General features: G+C 38.2%; 1 protein-coding gene across 2 annotated transcripts in view; it reads left to right on the forward strand.

Moving 5' to 3' along the window:
* The first annotated feature begins 2,851 nt into the window (after positions 1-2,851).
* LOC131064419 (triacylglycerol lipase 1) overlaps positions 2,852-21,575 on the forward strand; it is a 97,911-nt gene continuing 79,187 nt past the window's right edge. Inside the window, exons 1-2 of one of the 2 annotated variants that reach the window (XM_059221386.1) lie at positions 2,852-2,965; positions 3,179-3,374. In XM_059221386.1, coding sequence (XP_059077369.1) covers positions 3,222-3,374 — 153 coding nt within the window. In that variant the 5' untranslated portion in view covers positions 2,852-2,965; positions 3,179-3,221. Of the gene's footprint in view, positions 3,052-3,178; positions 3,375-21,575 lie in introns of both variants that reach the window. The other variant, XM_059221385.1, reaches the window with a different exon arrangement.

The following is a 21,575-nucleotide window of genomic DNA, read 5'->3' on the forward strand; positions in this document are numbered from 1 at the left end:
CATCGTTGCCATTCTAAGAAGATTGAGGAGCTCACACATATCCTCAAAAAGCATAACATTGATTTGCCTAAAGTCTACAAGAAGGATGATTCATCAACTTCCACTTCCTCACATTCAAAAGGAAAAGGGCAAGCATTCATGGCTTCTACAAGTGGGAAGACTCACTCTTTTGGAACAAGAAAAGGAAAAGCTCTATGTGCTACTATTAGTCATGATTCAGAGAGATGGCTTCTAGATTCAGGGGCTTCTCATCATATGGCATCTTTGCAGTCTATGTTCTCTACATTTGAGCCTTGCACCATGCCGCAGATTTTGATGGGAAATCATACATACATGGATGTGATTGGGAAAGGATCTATTGACATTAGAGATAACTCCTTCAATGATGTGTTGTGTGTACCCCACTTGACAAACAATCTCCTTTCTATCTATCAAATCACACATGCCGCAACTAAGAGAGTTGTGGAGTTCACACTTGACTCAGTTTTCATTAGAGACTCAAAGACTAGAGTTATCATTGCGACTGGGGTGGTTGATCATACATCTCGGTTATACTCCTTTTCAGATTTTGTTGATGATGATGATTTCACGTTTGATGATTACACACATGATGATCACACTTTTTGTGATGGTTCAAATTTTGAGGAGAACTTTGGACACTTGAACATGGGGATTCTCACAAGTGACCCCATTCTTGAGCCTTGTATTTCATCTCCTCATATTGATATCACATCACCTATTGCACCTGATGATGCAGATAGTGCGATAGTTTTCCCTTCATGTGATTCAGTGCAACAGGATATTCATTGTCTTCCAGCTTCAGATTCATGGGATGATTACTTGACAGACATTGCAGGTTTGTTTGTGGAACCCTACATTGCAAATTTGGGAGACATCATTGATGACATTCATCTTCTCTTTGATGAAGATGATCCTTCTTCGATTGTTGCGAGGGAACACCTGACCCTCTTGTTCATTCTCTACATGATCAATCTTTCGAGGTTGACATGATTGTGGATACTTATGTACAACAGTTGGAGGAGGTCTCTTTATTTTTTGAGGAGACATGTGAGTCTTTGGGACATGTTCTACATCCATCTCCACTAGATCTTGGAGTGCCTTTTTCAGCAGTGTGGCACAGTTTACCACCTTTGGAGGGGGTATCTTTCAGCATTGACATGGGGACACTTGAGCAGTTTTTATAGATTCCTTTCATCATGAGTTTTTTTCATACATCTTCCCTTCATGATTGGGGAGACTTCATGGATACACCTTTGGTTTTGTTTCTCCCTAAGGGGAGGAATGTTGTTCGACGTTCGTGGAGCAGTTTCTTCATACATCGAGCCTCTATCATTGGTGCAGATTCCACATTGAGGGGGGGCTTCCTAGCTTCTCTTCTTCTCTCATATGGGGGAGACTTTTTCCTCACATGGGGTTTTATCCTTCACATTCTTCTATGAGAGTTCTCTTGTATGTTTTTCATCTCTCTTTTGGGGGAGGGTTTTTTCCCATTGGGTTTTTCTCTCTTTCCCCACTTTGCGAGAGATTTCATTGCATTGGTTTGCATGCATTTGCATTTGTTCATGGGTACCTAACATGGCCTAGTAGCTGGGACTCGTCTTGCATTGCTTAGTTGCATTGTAGACTTAAGTGCATTCCCCTAAGTTGCACTTAAGAGGGGGTGTTGGTGTAAATAATTATTCATCATGAATATTATTACACTTTACTTAAGTTTACTTAGGAAATGCATTTCATAGTAGTTTGGGTATGAGACACTTGGGTGTTTGTGTCACATTGGGATAGTGTGTGTAGGAGAAATTCCACCTTTTATGGTGTTGATCTTGTTGTTACACTCCACATTCAGTGGGTGATCCACCTCATGTGGACTATTATATTATTTCTCCTACCTACCCACACCTATTTCCTACCGACCCCTGTTTCTTATTGAGCCACATGTCATGTTTGTGTGCTCACATATCCCTAGCCTTGCCTATATAAGCAAGCTTATCTACATTGTATGTAATTGATTTATTGATCATTTTCTATTGATGAGAATACAATTTATTCTTGTCCTATATTTTGTCTCTATTGTACTTTTCATCGAGCTTTTGATCTTGGCAAAATCTCACAAAATTAAGTATCATTGTTCACAGTGATACTTAGGTAAAACTTAGTATCATGATGATTTGTGATATCTTTGACTTGGGATACATTTTGTCAATTTCTTTTCCCAATCACTAGTGATGCCCATCTCAAATTCAAAATTTCGCAAGCATGACTTGCCAAATATTCTACATTCATGCACCCAAGTTGTTTCATTTTCTTTTGATGATCTATGATTTTAGATTTGCATGTTTGGTATTTGAGTACCGTATTTATTCTAGTAATGATCTTCACTTAGATTTTCTTGTTTGATGTGTATTCCTGTCTTTGTCTTTATCTTTATCTTTATTTTTCAATATCTCCTTATATCATTATCTCCCTCTCATTCTTTATATATTTATGTCTTCCATCTCTATCTATCCCTCTCCCCTCTCTTTATCTCTCCATTTCCTTTACATATCTCTCTCCTTCTCCAGCTCCATGTTTTCTATATATCTCTATATCTTTCCCTCCCGACTCTCTGTCCATCTCTCTTTATTGCAAACATAACATGAACTTTTTGGTAATGGAGTCTGATTATCTTTCTAATTCAAACGTTTTATTTCCTTTATGTTTGGATCTAGATAGGTGATGCATAGTTTATTTAAAGCTATCATGCAAAAAATAGACCAATTTTTTTCTAAATTGACCTTCCATACTTCTTCCACATATCCATTGCACGCCAAGATCCAAGATGAAATTTAAAATTTTTATTCTATCATTTTTCCTCCCGTCCGTGAAGTGGGACCCTAACCTAACCCAACCGTATTATCCATCTGCAGATAAAAAAGCAACATTTTCGCCCAGTTGTCCGCCTACCGAGGTAACGTCTATAAATTTTTTTATGACCCTTGTCTTTCAACGTAGATTTGGAACGAATTTAGTTCAATGCAACTGTAACATCTGCAGGTCATCCCCTTCTGTACCTGTATTACATATTTCACACTAATTTTTTGTGTTGATTTTGTTATCTGTTAAATAAAAAATTAAGCTTATCTCACAAACATGGTCTGACTAGAATCTATTTGTACTTAAGAACGGAGGCCCCGCGGTTCAATCAAAATTGCAGGGGCCTAAAAATGGAGAAATGGGCGAAAAAATATTCAGCCCTGTTTATATGTGTTTGTCTGATTCGGAGACTGAGTTGGGTTCAGGCACTTGTTAAAGATGATGGCGTGGGTCTGTGTTCCCACTTGATTCTACCATCGGGTTATCCCTGCATTGAACACGCGGTACAACTAATACTCTTTCCTTTCTTGGTTTGTTTTTAAGCTAATTAATTTCTAAATTACAATGTAAATAAAATTCTGTCAAAACTGTGGAGTTATGATTCTGGATTTTAGTTTGGGTATGCGTGCGTTCTGTTTTCTGGTCTGATCAGTCTTTTATAGCAAAATCTCCGTTATTGATTTATTTTTAACCCACAATTCATGTGCAATTGGATATTTGTTTTCACCGCAAAATTTCTAATTCTAGAACTACCTAATTCATCTGTAATTGAATTCTCTTTGTATTTTTTGGCTGGGAAATTTTGGGTGGGGTTACGGGCAACCTAAGACTGTAAATACATGCCATTTTTAAATGTACCCTCCAATCATTACACAATATCCTCGCCACATGTTACAATTGTAGCTTGTAATCATTGCTCTACAATATCAATATTGTCACGTCTGTTGGAGTTAGAAACTGCCTTATTTAAGTGAGGGAGATTTGAACCCGGGTCATGCCTGAACACCACTACCTTGCCACATGTTCCAATGTACCATATAATCAGTATACTGCAGCGTCGTCAGATGTCTGCTGGTGCCGTGGACTTCCCTATATTAATGAGTGGGATTCGAACCTAGGTCATGCTGGTACACCACAATCTCGACATGTCTCTGAAGCAATGGATTATTTTATTTCAGTAAGGGAGATTTGAACCATGTCACGCTCTTGCTATTGCCTTCAATTTGGCACTAATATCCATTGACCGTTGGGTTGCAAATGAAATGAACTGATTTAATTATGTCCATGAGACCAAATGGTCTATTACTTGCAAAAGATTGGTCAATTCCATTTCCTCAGAACAACGATTATTGTTATTTCTATGGTTAGACCATCTTGGACAGGTTGCCTTTCCATAACACTATATAATTTTCCCTGTACAACAGGACTCATAACACAAGTCCATTAATGCAGAGATCAATAAATGTGGACAGGGCTTCTGGGCTTGAACCTGGGTTATGATTGCAATAACTACTCCATCTTACTGTTAGAATCTTAGACCACAGCCTAACAGACTCAAGTTAGTGGATATTGACTATTGAGAGTATTGGATTGTCTTTTTAGCTCGTTAACCTTGGTTGAGGTTATGGGCCGTCTTATCTTGGACCAATGACATTCTTGAGATTTGTGAACTTGGGCCATGCTGGAATGTATTCCATACTACATCACAGCCTTGCCACATGCTGAGGAGACTATGGGCTGCCTTATTGTAGCTAGCGGGATTTGAACCTGGGCCACGTAGCATTATGAATGCAATTCATCACCAGTACAACATAACTCTTTGGAATAAGACAAGCTGGATTCTTAAAATTAGTTTTTCTCTACAAAATATGTTTTGGTTAAAATATAATTCTGTGGATCCTTGATTAGCAAACTTAGATGCATAAAAATTCGGGTGATTCTTAATTGTGGGTTGGCACTGTTGCTTTTGGAATGTTTGGGAAGAATAAGTTAAAAGGGCCATCTTGTTAAAATGTTGAAAGAAAGTACTTGGAAGGAATATTACATGTCACAGGCATTGTGTTCTCACATTTGATTTAGACAACACCCATCTTTGAGCCAAATCCAATCAATAATGGCTATGTAGAGGTTAGACATTTGGGATTTTACTGTATATAAAGCTGGATTACTTCCTCTTGTGAATAGGTGAAACCTCCACATCATCACAATCACCTTGCTTGTGATGATTATGATAAATCCTGCTGGAGAATTTATCTGCAGCTGAGCTTTGAACTCAGGTGACCTCAAAAGTGTGGGTTAGTATTTAAGCTGATGTCTGACCAGATTTGAAAAAATGACCATTAGATGAAAGAAATGGAGGGTCTCTTAGGCTGGGGTTTTGCTAGCTTCTGCAATGCTTAGTGATTACAATTCATTTTGGACTAAGTGGAAATGTCAAATTTTTAAGTCTGACTGGTGAAAAGTAGATTATTGTCGTGTAAGCTCTCATAAAGGTTTGGTCAGAGTTTCTGCTCTGCATATTGTTAGGAATTCACTAATTTCATCATCAATATGGTAGATCTGTAAATTTTTCAGGCTTGCATTACTACTATCAAATCCACATAACAAGAATATTTCACGACAAAAAATAAAATATCAGTAATTACATAGAATGCAATGGGCCCAACTGTAAAGTTGTTATAAGTGTTATAAGCCCTGTCTCTGGATTCTTGCATCTTAGAACTCTGAATCTGAATTCAGATTATGTTCGTTGCATATAAAAATTAGTTTGCATAAAGACTGGAAAAACAAAAGTTAGATGAAAAGTCTAATTGTTTAAGACTGGAATAATGGACAACTTTAGTATCAATAAAAGTTCAGTTTGGTTGGTAAATTTAGGAGAAGGAAACTTTATTGAGAAGATATGGGTGCCAAGGCAGGTCGCAATGCATCCAATAAATATGCTTGCTTAACTTTACCAAGTCACAGTCTCTATCAGAATTTGACCAAAATCCTTTCCACTAAAAATACATCCCTGCTGTATTGTCTAATAATATATAATGTTTGCATGTGTATCTTTTGTTTTTTGCCTGTAGCATAACAGGGATTCACACAAAGTTTCATTAATGAACAGAAAATATCATGGTCCAAACAGATTGTACCATTTGCAGTAAACCTAAGAGCCTTTGTTAACCACTATAACAGAAGAACTAGGCTGACTATCAAGAGACAAAAGCCAATGTGAATTACATTACTGTTGATGTGTTTTTTATGCACATGCGAACACATGATAAAATACCTAAAGGGTACCTTATCCTCTCTTGAATAAAGTCTCCGAATGCTAAAGATATCGCGAAAAGGATCAATCGGGATGACTTCAAGGTTCTTTGTATGTAGGATCTCTACGTGCGGATAAGCTCTCTGTGGTATGATGTGATTTTGCTGGAATCACAAGGGGACTTACACTTGATGACCTAAACGTCTGATTTGCTGGAATCACAAGATTTTACTGGCTTAGATTTGAAAAAAAAGAAAAAGGACAAGGTCGAGGAAAGGATCTAATTATGACACTAAGAATGTAGGAGCAATGATTGATCTTTGATCAAATTCTAACTAAGTCTTGTCTTGACATCCCAGGACCATCTCCACAAGGTTAGTGCGATCTTCAGAGGAAAGCTTTATGATGTTCAGATCATCGCTACAGGCATAGACACCATCAGGCTGATGCATATCAATGAAGAAGCGACAATTGAAGTTGAGCTTAAGTTGAATGATTCCAATTGACTACACAAGGCAAGTCTGCAATCAACAAATTGCTAGTAGTATGGACATACGAATTTCACCATCAATCAAACACATTTCTTCCACTCATCTAATAACATGAAATCAAATTTGAGAAGTATAGAGACCATGCAAATTGTTGAATCGACCCATAGATTTCACCATTTCTTCAATGAAGTTTTACAAGTCTTTTACAACATCTTGGCAACAATCTTTGCCTTCTCTCTCTATTCTACTCTAAGTGCTATTCTATCAACTGACTATCCACTATTTCTAACTATTGACTAACTATTAGCTATCGACTCCCTATTCACTAACTCTTAGCCTTTACAAATGAAGAGCCAGGGCTTATACAGTGCCCACAATACAATTCAATGGCTTAGATCAATTTGAGATCAATGGCCGAGATTTTACAATGAAAACCCTAATTAGGGTTTGTTACAACAAACTTAATTCTGACCAATGAAATAATTGCATTATTTGGACACATGTCTTCTCTGGAATATTCAACCAATGGATAGCCGGGGTATGTATATCGAAGTTTGTGCCATCTCCCATGAGTCAGGTACATTGAATCTGGACATGCTGAGGTGGACCAATCTGACTAGAGGAGTGATGACTGGGATGCCACCTTGTCTGACACTTGTAACTTGATAGATATTCAATTTGATGTTGTTGAGAAGCTAGCTTTAATTAACTCTTCTGAAACTGTCTGCTTCTTCAACGAACCCTTGCTTTAACTTCCTTTGTCTTCGATGTGCAGGATGGATGGTGTACCTTTCCTTCGAATGCTGGACTGGAAGAGGTCGTCCCTGATGATGCTGGACCGGAGAAGGCCATCCTTGATGATGCTTTGCTGGAGAAGGTCGTCCTTGTCTTGGCTTGATCTTCTCTCATCTGCAAAAACAAATCAAAAGATGATTAAGGACATAATAAATTCATTTCAACATAGTATTTCACACCTTAAATCATCAACAAAAGATATCAACATGAAACTTGCCCAAGATTTTCTCCAGGAACAGACCCTATAAGAATTTCGCTTTGGACCCTCTGGAAGGGTCAGGAGCGAATTTTGCATTCCTGGCTCACTTAGACCTCCTTTCAACATTACCTCACAATTGGCTCCTCGCCTAGCCCCAACAAGGTGAAAAATAGCAGTTTCAAAGGATTTCGCCCTGGACCCTTTGGAAGGGTCAGGAGCGAAATTTTCATTTTTGACCCAAAATCATCTTTTCCTAAACTTGAAACTTCTTTGCAAGGTAGGATTTCGTCCTTCATCACCCTAGGAATAAGATTTCATGCCCAAGAAAGGTCAAAAGGTAGGTTTATAAGGAATTTCGCCCTGGACCCTTTGGAAGGGTCAGGAGCGAAATGTCCTTTCCTGGCTAGAATTCTTCATTTCCACAATCTTCTAATCATCTCCAAGGATTTCAACATGTTCATACTTCATCTCATCATGCCTTGGACATCAAATTTTGGCCAAATAAGGCAAGAAATGTGTCTTAGAGAGATTTTCGCTCTGGACCCTTTGGAAGGGTCAGGAGCGAAAATCCCTTCTTGGGCTAAATCTTTCATTTCCACTTTCCAAAACGACCTCAAGAGGCAAAAGTAAGTCATTTTCCTTCCATCCATGCCATAACAAATCAAAACTTGATTTCCTTTACTGCAAAATTAAGAGCTTTTAGGAATTTCGCTCTGGACCCTTTGGAAGGGTCAGGAGCGAAATTTCCCTTTTTGGTCCAAAATCCTTCATTTTCAATGCTTTCCAACCTTTCAAAGGCAATAAGAATGTCCAAGCTTCCTTCCAAGGTACCCTGCAAATCACAAATTAGCCAAACTTAAGATGAACTGTGCTTTGGGAAGATTTTCGCTTTGGACCCTTTGGAAGGGTCAAGAGCGAAAATCACTTTTTGGGTTGGATCCTTGACTTCATTTTCACATTTCTTCATTCAAACAAGCGTTTTTACCTTCATTCAAGCCTGGGAATGCGTTAGTTCTAGGTTTTGGTCAAAGTAGAATGTCCTATGGAGAATTTCGCTCTGGACCCTTTGGAAGGGTCAGGAGCGAAATTCTCTTTGGACCCTTTGGAAGGGTCAGGAGTGAAATTTGACCTTTTGAACTCTTCGTCAGGATCATTTTATGGAGTATAACATTTAAGTATAAGCTTATACTTTAAGTTATATTCCGTATATACTTTCAAGATGTTTGAGAGTGGTTTCGGACCTCCAGGAGTTATATTGCAAAATCTAGTTTTTGGAGGATTCTTCAGTTTTCCAGACTTAGTCAAATTTCAGGATCAGGACATTCCAGACTTAGCCAAATTTCAGGATCAGGACATTCCAGACTTAGTCAAATTTTAGGGTATTTGAAGATCAGGATGACATTTCAGACTTCATCACTCACCAACTCGACCTAGCTCGGACCTTCAAGAATGATACCCACTCACAGAGCAAGACACAATTAGCAACGAGAGCAAAACTAGGCCCTAAGGAAGACTCTCAAAGAAACCCTAATTTTGGGGCACCTGTTGACTCCCCTGGCTCAAGCAAAGCCTACCATCCTATTGATCCCCTGGCGACACTCAAAATGCAAAGGCTAACAGACAAACCCTAAAAGACCTAGAAAACAAACCCTAGAAAGCAAAAAGCAGGGGTCCCAATTTGCAATGGGGCGATGTGTGAATGTGTGTGAATACGTCACAACAATTACGAGTTAAACCAACTATACTGACAATATTTAACACTCTTAAGTCTCATCTACCATGGCTCAAATGCAAAACTAATATTTTAAGGGAACATGATCTGCTGTAGACAAAATTAGTTTACAAAAAACTGGGAATCTAATCTAAATCCTCTCTCTTACAAAATTCTAGTTATGAACCTAAATATATAATGATAATTGATATAAGTAACATGTCTGACTATTATCAATAGATAATGCAATTAGCTATCTTAAATTGCCATTAATAGTTAATCTATCACCCTGATTTCAAATATAAATAATAATTTTCTCTACAGGGTCTGTGCCAATTGGCATTAGAGTATAAAATTTAGTGTCACTTTACACTGGTTCATCATTTTCTGTACCTATGTTTTCTTTCTACATTGTGACTTCCTGTTCCTACCTTCTCGTTCCTTTGATCATGTTTTTTTTTCCAATGCAAGCAACTTCTGCCCTTCTGGAATTTTTCTTTCCCTTGAGTTTGCCAGTACTTTTATTTGATCGATTCACATATCCTCATTGTTCTCATAATCCTCCTCAACCCTTTACATCCATCCTCCCCACTTATTGCACATCTCTTGTCCCCTTTTTCAATGCAAACAGCTTCTGCTCTTATAAAGTTTTTCTATCCCTTGAGTTTACCAGTACTTGTATTTGGTCAATTTGCATATCCTCTTTGTTCTTATAATCTTATAATCCTCAACCTGTCACATCCATCCTACCAACCTATTGCATATATCTTGTCCTTCTTTCAATGCAAACAACTTCTGTCTTCCTGGAATTTTCCATTCCCTTGACTGTGTTGGCACTTGTGTTCGGTGAATTTTCATATCCTCTCTGATCTCAGAATCCTTGAACCTTTACATTCTTTCTCTCCACTCATTGCATATCCTTTTTCCCTCATTCTGTCCCAATGGTTCCCGTTGGTATTTGTGGGAGTGCTACTTATATTCTTTATTGTAAACAACTCAGCATTCATATTTTCCTTCCGCTATTTCTCTCACGATCCTCAATCTATTTTAATTTTTATTATGCATGGAATATTTCCAATTTCAATTTTCTAGAATGTTGTTCATAAAATACAAAACAATAGCAACTGTCCTATATCACAATGATAGTTAGCAATGAAACGGTATACATTATGCGAACAGTCTGCCACTTTCTTCAAGCAACACATATTAATCAAGAAAAATAAGAATAATTGAAATGATAATAGTCAAATTTTATGAAGTATCCTAATTGATTGCTTGGGTATAAATGGAATCTGCTATGCTAAGGACCTGTATGTTGAGCAGCTGTCCTTTGTCTCATCTCTTGATGCCAATAATCTTTGCAAAAGAGATCGTGTTTAGTCATTTCAAGATCAGTCTTCGTGGAACTTGCACATTCTATAAAGGGAAACTTTGTTTTGATCCTTGTTTTTGCTTTGACATACTTGTAACTGCACCCTTTTGAACCTCAAAGAAACAAGCATCATCCATGGTTTGTTATACATTAAATTTGTTGAATGAATGCAATATTACTAAAGAATAAAGGATATGCATTAATCAAGATAAGTTCTTGTTGTGGTTATTTAAAAGCCTCATTGGCAAAGATGGTGTTTTGATCTTTATTAAAACTCTAATAGGAGTATGATCGCTACTGGTAGTCTTGCTTGATGGTCTATTGTGCCACAAATGAGTCCAGTTTCCTTAGTAATTCCATGCGGTGATAACATCACTGCTACATGATGACTTTCCTCCAGTTCTAATCCCTTATCCATCTAGATATTCCGATGCACAGTTCTTAAACATGGATTTAAAGTTGCCTATGTTCTGATCAAGGATGAATCACCACTGAAAACCAACTTATAGAATGATAAAATTGATGTGGGCTGTTGTCTTCATCATTTATGCTTACACTGCTGAAAAGCAGTTTTCATAGAGTTATTTGGTGCTTCAAATATATGATTTTCCCCACGTGTAAATCAAAGTTGTAACAAAAGATGCATCCTTAAATCCAATGGCCAACAAGTCTACCGGACGAATTGGACAGCCATGGAATCTGCCTCATGCTTCATTTTTAAAAAAAAGTTTCTTAGGAATACCAAGGGGTTCTCTGGGTGGCCGGGCTCCTCAAAGTTGCCATTAATCTCCTTCAATTCTTTTTCTCTTTTTTGTATCATTCTTTCTTAATGTTTGAGTCTTGATCTTCATCTTTTGAAGGACAAGTGCGAGTGTTTGCTTGGTTTAAGAGCCATACAACTAATTTTAGTTGTTTCAACTGATCTATATTGGACCAGTTCCTCCATTAATTGGAACTTTCCTGTGGACCAAGCTCTATATGAGTCCTGTTATCAGAGCTTGGGTCTGATAGACACTCCTCAAGTACCCAAAACAATTAGATGAGAGTCACTCAAAGCTGACTATCTTGTATAGGATAAGTATACAAGAAAAACACGACTACACAACTACCATTCTCAATGAAGAGTTTTCTGCAACAGGGGATAATAATAGGTGCATTTCATTAATGTTTTGGTGTAAGAATACTTGAGTATTCATAGAATTGAACAGACACTAAGTGATTTGATTACCATTATGCTACAATGTAGAATATTACTCTTAGAAAACACTGCTACAAGGGCATTGATATCTACCCCACCATAGGAATAATAATCAATTGATTCACTTTCACTTCTCATAAATAACTTTGGTAGGTAAGTCTCCTATGCATCACAACTCAATTGTCTTAGTCTGGTATGGTATGCCCTGTTATTGTTGTTCCTAGATATCATCATGGCCGTCATTTGATAGGCTGTTGCACTTTCAAATTTTGATTCCTTAGTACAACTTTTGCAATTCTTCAGTATCGTATGGCCTGCATTAAGTATATGCATTTCAAATTGTAAGTTCATTTTTAGGCTAAGACCGTGGGGCAGTTGTCATAACAGTTATAGAAGGCATTATAAATTGTAGGAATTTCTAAGGGGTTATTATTCATTGCCAACAATACAAGTTTCGGCATTGGCAAGTAGTAGCAAAGGAAAAAGATTTAGACCCCGCATTGCATCGGGGCAGATAGTAAGGGATGATAGCAATACGACCGACAACATGAGTGCAATGAGTGTTGCACCTAGTGGCAAGACACTGAAGATAGTCATTTGTTGAAGATGGCATTTACCCACGTGCAGGTAGATAAGGCTGTGTAGCTACCTTTCTTTAATGCTTGGGAGTTTGAGCCCTATTTGAGAGCCATGGTGGTACAATACAACAAGCATTCCCACAAATCTATTATCCAATATAAGGGCTGCAAGATCACTATATCCTTTTGGCCTATCGATTTTATGAGGGTCTTTGGAATACCCTTGAATGAAGCTTTTGTTGCCAAGCCGAGTGGAAAGATGACATGGCAGCATAAGGATGCCCTCCTAAAGAGAGTGTCGTGTAGATATCATCAAGGAAGAACGGGATAGCATATGGAGCAATGGTAATAGTCAGGAACTCAAGAAGAATTTTATTGCCACGATTGAATGGCGATGTGTGCTAGATTTGATTAAAAGCAAACTCACTGGTGCGATTACGACATCCGGCATTGTGGTCTGGATGATCGATCTAATGACGGGACTAATCATTGGTAAAGTGTACAAGTGGACAAGTGTACCCTCTAAGAGGATTAGAGGGTTCTTGTGCTTGAAGCATAAGGCTTTCTATATGACTCAGCATGCGACCAGTCTCTTCCTTGACGGGGTTCATATTGAAGTATCCCCTGACAAGTGGGGTAGATTGCAACCAGTTGGCCAACTTGATGCTTTGTGGCCAATCTTTTTCTACTAGGCCAACTTGGGAGTGCGGTTGTTTGCCAAGGAGCCAACACAACCGGCCAGGAAGAAGAGGAAGCGGAGGGAAGACTCAGAGAGCGGTGGCAAGGGGGAGGCAATTGAGTTGTCTCCTTCTTCGAGCGAGAGTACAGAGGAAGTTTTAGTGGCAATACAAGCATACTTGGAGGAGGATGTGGACGTGGCCATTCTTGTTGAGGATACGATAATAGCACCCTTGTTAGCAGTTCCCATATCGGCACTACCCCTACCACTGTCGATAGTCTGACCAGGGATCGCCCCACCCTCAACAACTATACCATTGTCGGTGGTCCCATTGATGGTAGTTCACCACCACCAACTGTGGAACCATCAGTGCCATCCAAACACCTGTAACCGCACCTACACTTCCAGTTGAGGCTACACTTCCAACGGAGGGTACACTTTTTGTAAAAGAGCCAAAGGCCATTGATAACTAGTTAGACATGATGGGGGGTACCACTAGATGCTCTTCCCGTAGAATCACCGGGCTTACTTTCAGAGACTATTGGGAGGTAGGAGAATGTGGGGATGGAGGAGACAGTGACTGCTCCGGTAGTGTATACTCGACAGGGTGAGCAGCTAGTTCCACCACTTCCAGAGCCAACACTTGCATAGGAGACAACATTCCCAACAACAAAGCCTATTCCAACTACAGTTCCATAGGCACTTCCTGAGACTACCCAATCAAAAGACACACCTACAGGATAGTTGGAGTCGTCATTCAATGACTGGAACGAGATTATTCTATTGATGGGCCGATCGAATCCCTATGATCCTGTTGGCACAATCCAACGATACATTCGAGACTTGCAAGGAATGGCCACATTCATGGATACAGTAGGGGACATCGCTCGGGACTTGGATATTGGCCATGACCCACTTGTAGCATATGCGGTTGAACGAATTTTTGCCTTCATGCAGGTGGAGTTCCAAGGAGAGTTTTTTAGGTGTTTCATTTCTCGAAGGTGGCCGTGCTGGGAGACACATGAGATGTTGGATGCTTGGCATCCGTTGTGGCCAACGGTTGAAGGCTGACATGGCCAAGTGTTGAGACTGCTCTATGGCATGGATTTGTGTTTCTCAAATCTTTTCCTCCACTACTGTAGGCAAGTGGCTTTGATGGAGGAAGCCATCTAGTCATGAGAGAGGGGCCTTTGTTAGGCCAAGAATGTTCAAAAGGAGTTGGCAGATCAAATTCCAAAGTCTGAAGAGCAACTAGCCCAGGAACACACTTGAGTTACTGCATTGGAGAAGGTAGTGGATGAAAGAGTTAACCGGCTAGTAGAGAAGGATAGACAATTGGTTGAGAAGACCACCCAACTTGGCAAATAGGAACGACAATTAGTAGAGAGGAATGCCAAGCTACTGGAGAAGGACCAGGAGCTCGAGAAGACCAAAAAGCAATTGATGCAGGCTGTCTATATGGTGAAGGTAGTTTGGTAGCGAGAATTGGTGGCCAACCAACACCTCTAGCGCCTTCAACAAGAACACTCTCAGGCATCTACCCCTATGTCCTTTGTACATCCATGGGCATGTTCTCACCCCTCTTAGTGAATTTTTCTTCAGTTGTGTTGTGTTCTAGCTCCCAATTTTGTCTCTATTGTCTAGAACTGGTTTAATTGGCTAAAGTATATAGTTGTAGTCGCTTAAATAAATATTGTTATGTTTTGTAATTGAGAAGATTAGTTCCTAACTACCTGTGGGTTGGCAGTTATTGGCTGTTTGTAGTCTTATCCAACCCGGTACACTATTTATATGTAGTTTTTTGTAGTCGGGACAGCTCTCTCTGATGTCATTACTTGGAATGAAAGTTATATCTTTGGAATATGCACAGTGAGTTATATTGTTATGTTTCTACGTTCTATTAATGTACATTTCGGTTTACTTTTGTAACTAGTTGAGTTAGGCAGTAAACAAAGATGGATGTTTTTTTATGTAATTTGACATATTAAGAGTTTGATGTTGCTCTATTAATTTTTGAGGTTTTTGGAGTGTTTGTGACATGATTGGGAAGTGTTGCATAGGTCATACAAGCCGGTAATGAGCAGGAGTCACTTCAATGGGGGTTGTACCTATGAAAAGGGCATGAGAAGTACAAGTCTGGTTGCTGCCTTTTTGTTGTTGGTTTTGGTGTGATTGGAGGTGCCTATGCCTTCCTTAACTATGTCGCCTCTTTGTGCACCAGAGAAAGCAATTTATAGTGTTTTTGTGGGGTTTTTTCCAGGCATATACAATCATTGTACTTGCAACTGGACTCTGTTTGGGACCTGCATATTTTTTAAAATGTCCAGCAGTTTTATATGAAGTATTTTTTAGTGTATTGAGAGTGTTTAATATCAGTTTGGAGTGATTGATCAGTTGTTATTCAGTTTGTTGGTGTAGGTGTGCTTTTGGGCAATAGTTTCAGTTCTGATTTTTCACTGCAATCAGCAGAATAAAGCATTATTGGACCTACATCAGCCTTTTGCATCAATTATCAGAGGCATTTCTTCATGTTGGGTACTTGGGTATATTATTTATCAATGCTATTTAGCCTTAGTATGGGTATTACAGTAGTCTGAATTTGAAACCAGAACTTTATATCATTTTATAACAGCAGTTTACTTCTTCAAATGCCAATTTGTAATGCATTTTAAATAAATCTTGTAAAACTCGAATGGTAGTAGTGTCAAATGTTATCATTTGAATGCATTTTCATATTATAAGTTGGATGGTTTATCGCCAATAGTTATAGTATTTTCATTTAACCCATTTTGGCATGAAAAAGATGACATTATTAAGCATTTTGTTTTGTCAAGCTTAGAAATTTTGCCAATTGCTTGCTTGCATTGCATGCACATAGTCTGCCAAAGAGGTGTTGATATTTTGCATATCATTGTAATTGCATTCATTTGGATTAGTTGTGTGGTTGAAGGCACTGCATGTTCTCACCTTACTCACTTCAGGAACTGAGATTAGTAAGTATTAAAAACATTGCATTGCATCTTTTATATTGCAAAAAAAATAAAATAGGGTGGGTTGTTACATTCCAACAATAAAATGGTGTTCTTTGAAAGTCTAACAGTTTCTAAATTTAATTTCAAGCAAATTTCATCAAGCAACCCATGGCTCAAACCCATTTCTACAAGTATCCTTCTAGTAGATAAAGAGTATTCTTGTGGGTATTAGATGATAATGCAACAAATTGACCTAGAGTATCTTCTATACTTTTCAAAGTAGTATGCATCCAAAATTAAAGGGAAGATTTCGAAGCCTGACCCATACCAGAGAAACCCAAAAATCTTTGCTTGTGATTTTAAGCTTTATTTGTTGGTGGGTTCATTTGCCTTCATTTTCAATTGTTATATCTTGTTTTGTTCTCAGCACACTCTCGAGTCCTTTGCTAAGAAGGTTAAGGGGTTGGTTGGACTGGGAAAGGAGAAACATCAACAACCTAGGGTCTTTGGTGGGGTAATTATCATGATTTTGTTGCCTTAAATAAGCAGGAGATTAAAAATCCAGATTTGCAAATTTGGGAGTTGGCTAAAGAAGTTGATGGGAATTTGTGTGACTATGACCAACCTATAGTTGGATCTTGGTCAGACTAGGGGTAGAAGGAATGCGTTTGATATGTACAATCATTTAGCTATGCTTCCATGTTGTCGATGGTGGCTAGCTCATACCTTCTCCTCAATGATATATTGAGGTTTATTTTAACTATACCTAGGACCACCTTCATGCGGTAAAGGAAATCACTAAGGTTCTTAAGGGTATCCTTGCCTTCCACGATTATTCATGTTTTCGTTGATTGTTATGATGGTGAGGATATGAAAGACTTAGTCAAGGTCACTCCAATTCCTAAGTCAAAGTAATGTAAGAAATATTTGGATGTTTGTGTGTGTTTGGTGAGGTTGAGATGATTTGCCTCACCATCCTTGTTATGTCAAAAAACTTATTTGTTCTAAGCTACTTACAATTAGTATGTGGGGTGGAGGTTGTGCTAATTGGCCTCCCACTCAATAAATAACATAAGAACTATGGCCATTTTTTCTGGGTTGTCGGGGTTTGATTGGTTCCGGATTCTATCATAGATGATGTTGTTTTTGCTGGTTCTCATGTGATTTGTTATAACAGAATGTAAACAATTGAAGAATATATGTGCTAAGGTTATGCTGTTGGCATACTGTCCCTTTTGATGGCAGTTTTGAGATGTTTTATATTTTTTGATTTGCTTGTTTCAGCACCGGTTTGGTTGACCCATTGTAAGTAATTGGGATTTTCTGTTTGGAATCACATGTTGTATGTGCGATTATAAATTTTGGGGTGATAATGTCTTTATGATGGATTTGGTGAACACAATGTTACTAGGGACCCAATCTCAACACTCATCTAACCCTAGTTATTGAGAAATAAGTATATTAATGATATGCTAACATATTGTTTTAATAATAGACTAATTAGTCTAACTATATATATTTACTGAAAAGATTATAATATTTTTACTTTATTAGTAATAAATAAAGATTGTAGTCTTAATCATAGACCATACTAACTAGTATGTTAATAATATACTAACTAGTATGTTAATAATATACTAGTTAGTATGTAATGTCTCCACTTTGAAATATAATTTAATAATAAAATTAAAACACATAAGGATAAAAATAAAATTAAAATTAAAATATGAAAGAATATAATTAAAATTTAATGAATGGTCAAAAGACAGAAATGAAAAGTTGCGACTCCCTCAAACATGAGATGTAAAAGGGAGAAAAGAACCTCATTTGAGAGGGGGAGGAGAGCGAAAGGAAGAAGGAAGGGAGCATTTAAATCAAGCAAAGATTAATGGAAAAAGAAAAGGAATGGGAAGTAGATAAGGAAGTGGTTGTACTCTTTCAAAATGGTGTCTCTTGCCAAAAGGCATACATGATGAAGAGGTGTGACCTCTCCCTCAAATTGGGAGATATAGAGGGGACTAGGTTCATTTGAGGAAGGGATTGGAGATCAGTTTGGAGAAAATATATTATTCTCAAAGGCAGCAATGAAAAGTGGTGATTCAATTCTTATGAAAGGTGATGCCTCAATCTCTATGAAAGGTGGTGACTCTTTCACCAATAAAGTATAAAGGAAAGATCATTCGACTTAGAGCATAGGGAAAAACAAGAGAGCAGATCAAAATATGCAGGATCTATCTTGTTCCACAATTGGTAAAAGATATCACTAACTCCAGTTCTCTACATGAAACTCTATGCACTAATACAATACCCACATCTATGTATTTAGCACCATGAATATTGAACAATTGTAATAATATGATTTCCAATTTTGCAACAATTAGTCATAGTAGGGTAGTGTTGTGACCTATTTCACATCGCCCCATTGCAAATGGGGACCCCCAGTAGTTTGCTTTTTAGGGTTTTGTCTTAGCTCTGCAATTTCATAAGTCTCTATTCTCGAGAGTTTAGAGTTAAATTTTTGAGAGATCATTTGAGTCAAATAGAGAATTCATGCTCCTATCAGTGTTTGGACATCGTCAAAGTGCTCAGTAGGCCCAAAGGACGAAGATTGCAATTGCTTAGGGTCAATTCTGACACCTTTCTATTTTTAAGGAATTCTATTTTTTGCTTTTTTTTTTTTTTTTTTGCACTTTGGGACCAATCCGGGAAGCAACTTTTTTGGGTTGCTTTTTGCTTTTTTTCTGTTTTTTTGAAAGTAGACCTAGGGTTGGGTCCCTCGGGTCGTGGCATTAGCACCCATGTCTTCAGAATTGAAAATTTATGTCTCCAAGTGTAAAAAGCAGGGTAAAATCTCCAGGCTAGGGTTTTGTTCTAGATGATCTAGATAAAAATATGGCAGATCAAACCATCAACATGGTAGATCAAACTCAAACATAGCAATGGAAGAAAGGTTAGAAGGTGGCACATGGACCTATACCCAATCAGCTATGAAGTCCGCCCAAGAGTAAACAGCTTGAAGACTTAGCAAGTCCGCCCACATCAAGATAGATATGTCTGGCTAACCTCAAAGTCCACCCTAGACATGCATGGCCAGATAGCCTTCAAGTCCACCATCCTCAAGAGGTTGATTGTCCGACACAAGGTTAAATCCGCCAAGCACATGAAAAGCATGTCCAAAGGAGAGGTTAAGTGCGCCAAGCAAGGTGAAAGGATTGTCCAAAGGAGCATGAAGTCTGACCTGCCTAACAAAGGGATATGTCCAAGCAAGAGCAAAGTTCACCCAAGCATATTGGCTAACAAGAAGTAAAGTTCGCCCTGGCCTAGCACCTTCAAAGTTCGCCTTGGCAAAACATTCTCCAACTTCGCCCAATAGCATATAAAGCATGTCCAAAGAGCTCCAAAGTCTGCTCAAGAGTTAGCTTGGTATGTGAAGACTAAAGTCCGCCAAGGTAAAATTGCACAAGGTTTGGTATGGCGAGGAGAAGATGAAGTCCGCCCAAGGTCAAGAAAGGTTGAAATTCAATTGTCCAAAGGACTATAAAGTCCGCCCACATGAAAAGAAAAGTTTAATGACTTATAAATTTGTTGATGTGTCTTTTATACACGATCAAACACAGAATAAAATACCCAAAGGTACCTTATCCTCTCTTGAACAAAGCTTCCCTGAATGCTGAAGATTTCATGTAAGGATCAATCGAGGCAACTCCAAGGTTCTAAAATGTAGGTTCTCTACTTGTGGATAAGCACCAGTGTTCGTTGTGTTTGCTGTTTCATCAAGAGGCCTTACGTACTTTCTATGAAAGCTAGTTCTTGCAACTACTTTACCAATGAGGAACTGGATTTTCCTAATACCAACCGATGTTTCAAAAAAGGCAAAAGATAAGGGATTGAAGAGGGCTATGCTAAACTAAGCCTAAGAATGACTAAATGGAGGGCGATCTTAGTGAAACTCTACCAATCTCAGTATTGCCATAGAACAACAACTCTACTGGAATCGGTGCAATCTTCTAAGGGAATTCAAAGATTTTCGAATCATTAATGAACATAGATACTACCAATAGGATACATATCAGTATTCAAGTAATGATTGAACCCTAAACATTTTCAATATCTCCAATTGACCACACAGGGCACACTTACAATCAGTAAGAGGCTAGTGGTTTGGACTATGAGCTCCACTAAAAGATCAAACACAACATTTATCACTCAATCTAACTCTAACATCTAAATACTATCTTCAATAAGAGTGATTTCATGAAGATGAACAACCATGTAAAATGCCACAAAGATTGCAATAAAACACCATAACTTCAATATTTCATTGATCTCATAGCAAAATATAACAACAATTGTTCAACTTTCTCTCTTCACCAAATTTGTATAACTACTCTTCTTCTTTGTTGCTAATAAACTTATTCCTCTTAACCTTAACCTTCAAAATGAAATGAGTGAGAGCTTATATAGCATTCTCAAATACAATGAATGGCCCAGATTTAAAGAAGATCGAGGGCTGAGATTTTGACACCTAAACCCTAATTAGGGTTTGTTACAAAAATAACCCTAATTAGATAAGCATTATCATAACATAGCCAATAGAAATTGGCACAAATAACGAGGAAGCATCGTCCAATAGGGATTGAATCGCCACATCATTTCATAACTTCTCATCTAGAATTTTGTTCCCTTTTTCTTGTTCCTTTCTGGCATATTCAATGAATCTGGACGTAATACCTTCAACCTTTGCAATGGGAATCTCAGGCAGGTTCTTCATTGTTGTTTATTTTAACTTTGGTAAAAAATAATAATAAGTTAATCGGATTCCAATTGCCTTAAAGGCAACATTGGAATCCGATAACAAGGTTGGGCCTTTCTCTCCCCTTACACGCCAAGCACAAAAGAAACATATGCTTCCATTATAGGGCCGACCCTATATTGTAATGTGTGAAGTTAAGCCCTAAGTGGGCGGCATTGTACACTCCAAACGTGTGGACCTATCCACAACATTGTAATATGCAAAAATCAATATGTAGTGTGCAAAATGGTTTTGGCGCCCAAGGTTAAATGGGCCGACTTAGAGATAAGTCCAAAAGATGAACCCCATATATATACAAGCCACTTGCAAGGCTTAAACACACAATTACATCATGCGAATTAGTTTGATTTGAGAAGTGCGAAATATCTTTGCTCCTTATAGTGCGAATTCTTCCTCCAAAGGTCAGCAAGGTCTCCTTCATATCAGCAAAGACAAATAATGATGATTAGCGAATACCTCTGCTTTGCAAAGTGCAATCTTGATTGTTGAATTGCAAGGAAGGTGTGCGAATTCATATTAAAGTGTTCAAGTTCTCATTGATGTGTGAAATCACTGTTGTGGACAGCGAACATCCATTGTTGGGTCAATGAATCATATTGATTGTACTGTGAATCCATTGAGGTCCTCCTACTCACAAAGT

The sequence above is a fragment of the Cryptomeria japonica genome, chromosome 5 (assembly GCF_030272615.1).
Source record: "Cryptomeria japonica chromosome 5, Sugi_1.0, whole genome shotgun sequence".
Lineage (NCBI taxonomy): Eukaryota > Viridiplantae > Streptophyta > Pinopsida > Cupressales > Cupressaceae > Cryptomeria > Cryptomeria japonica.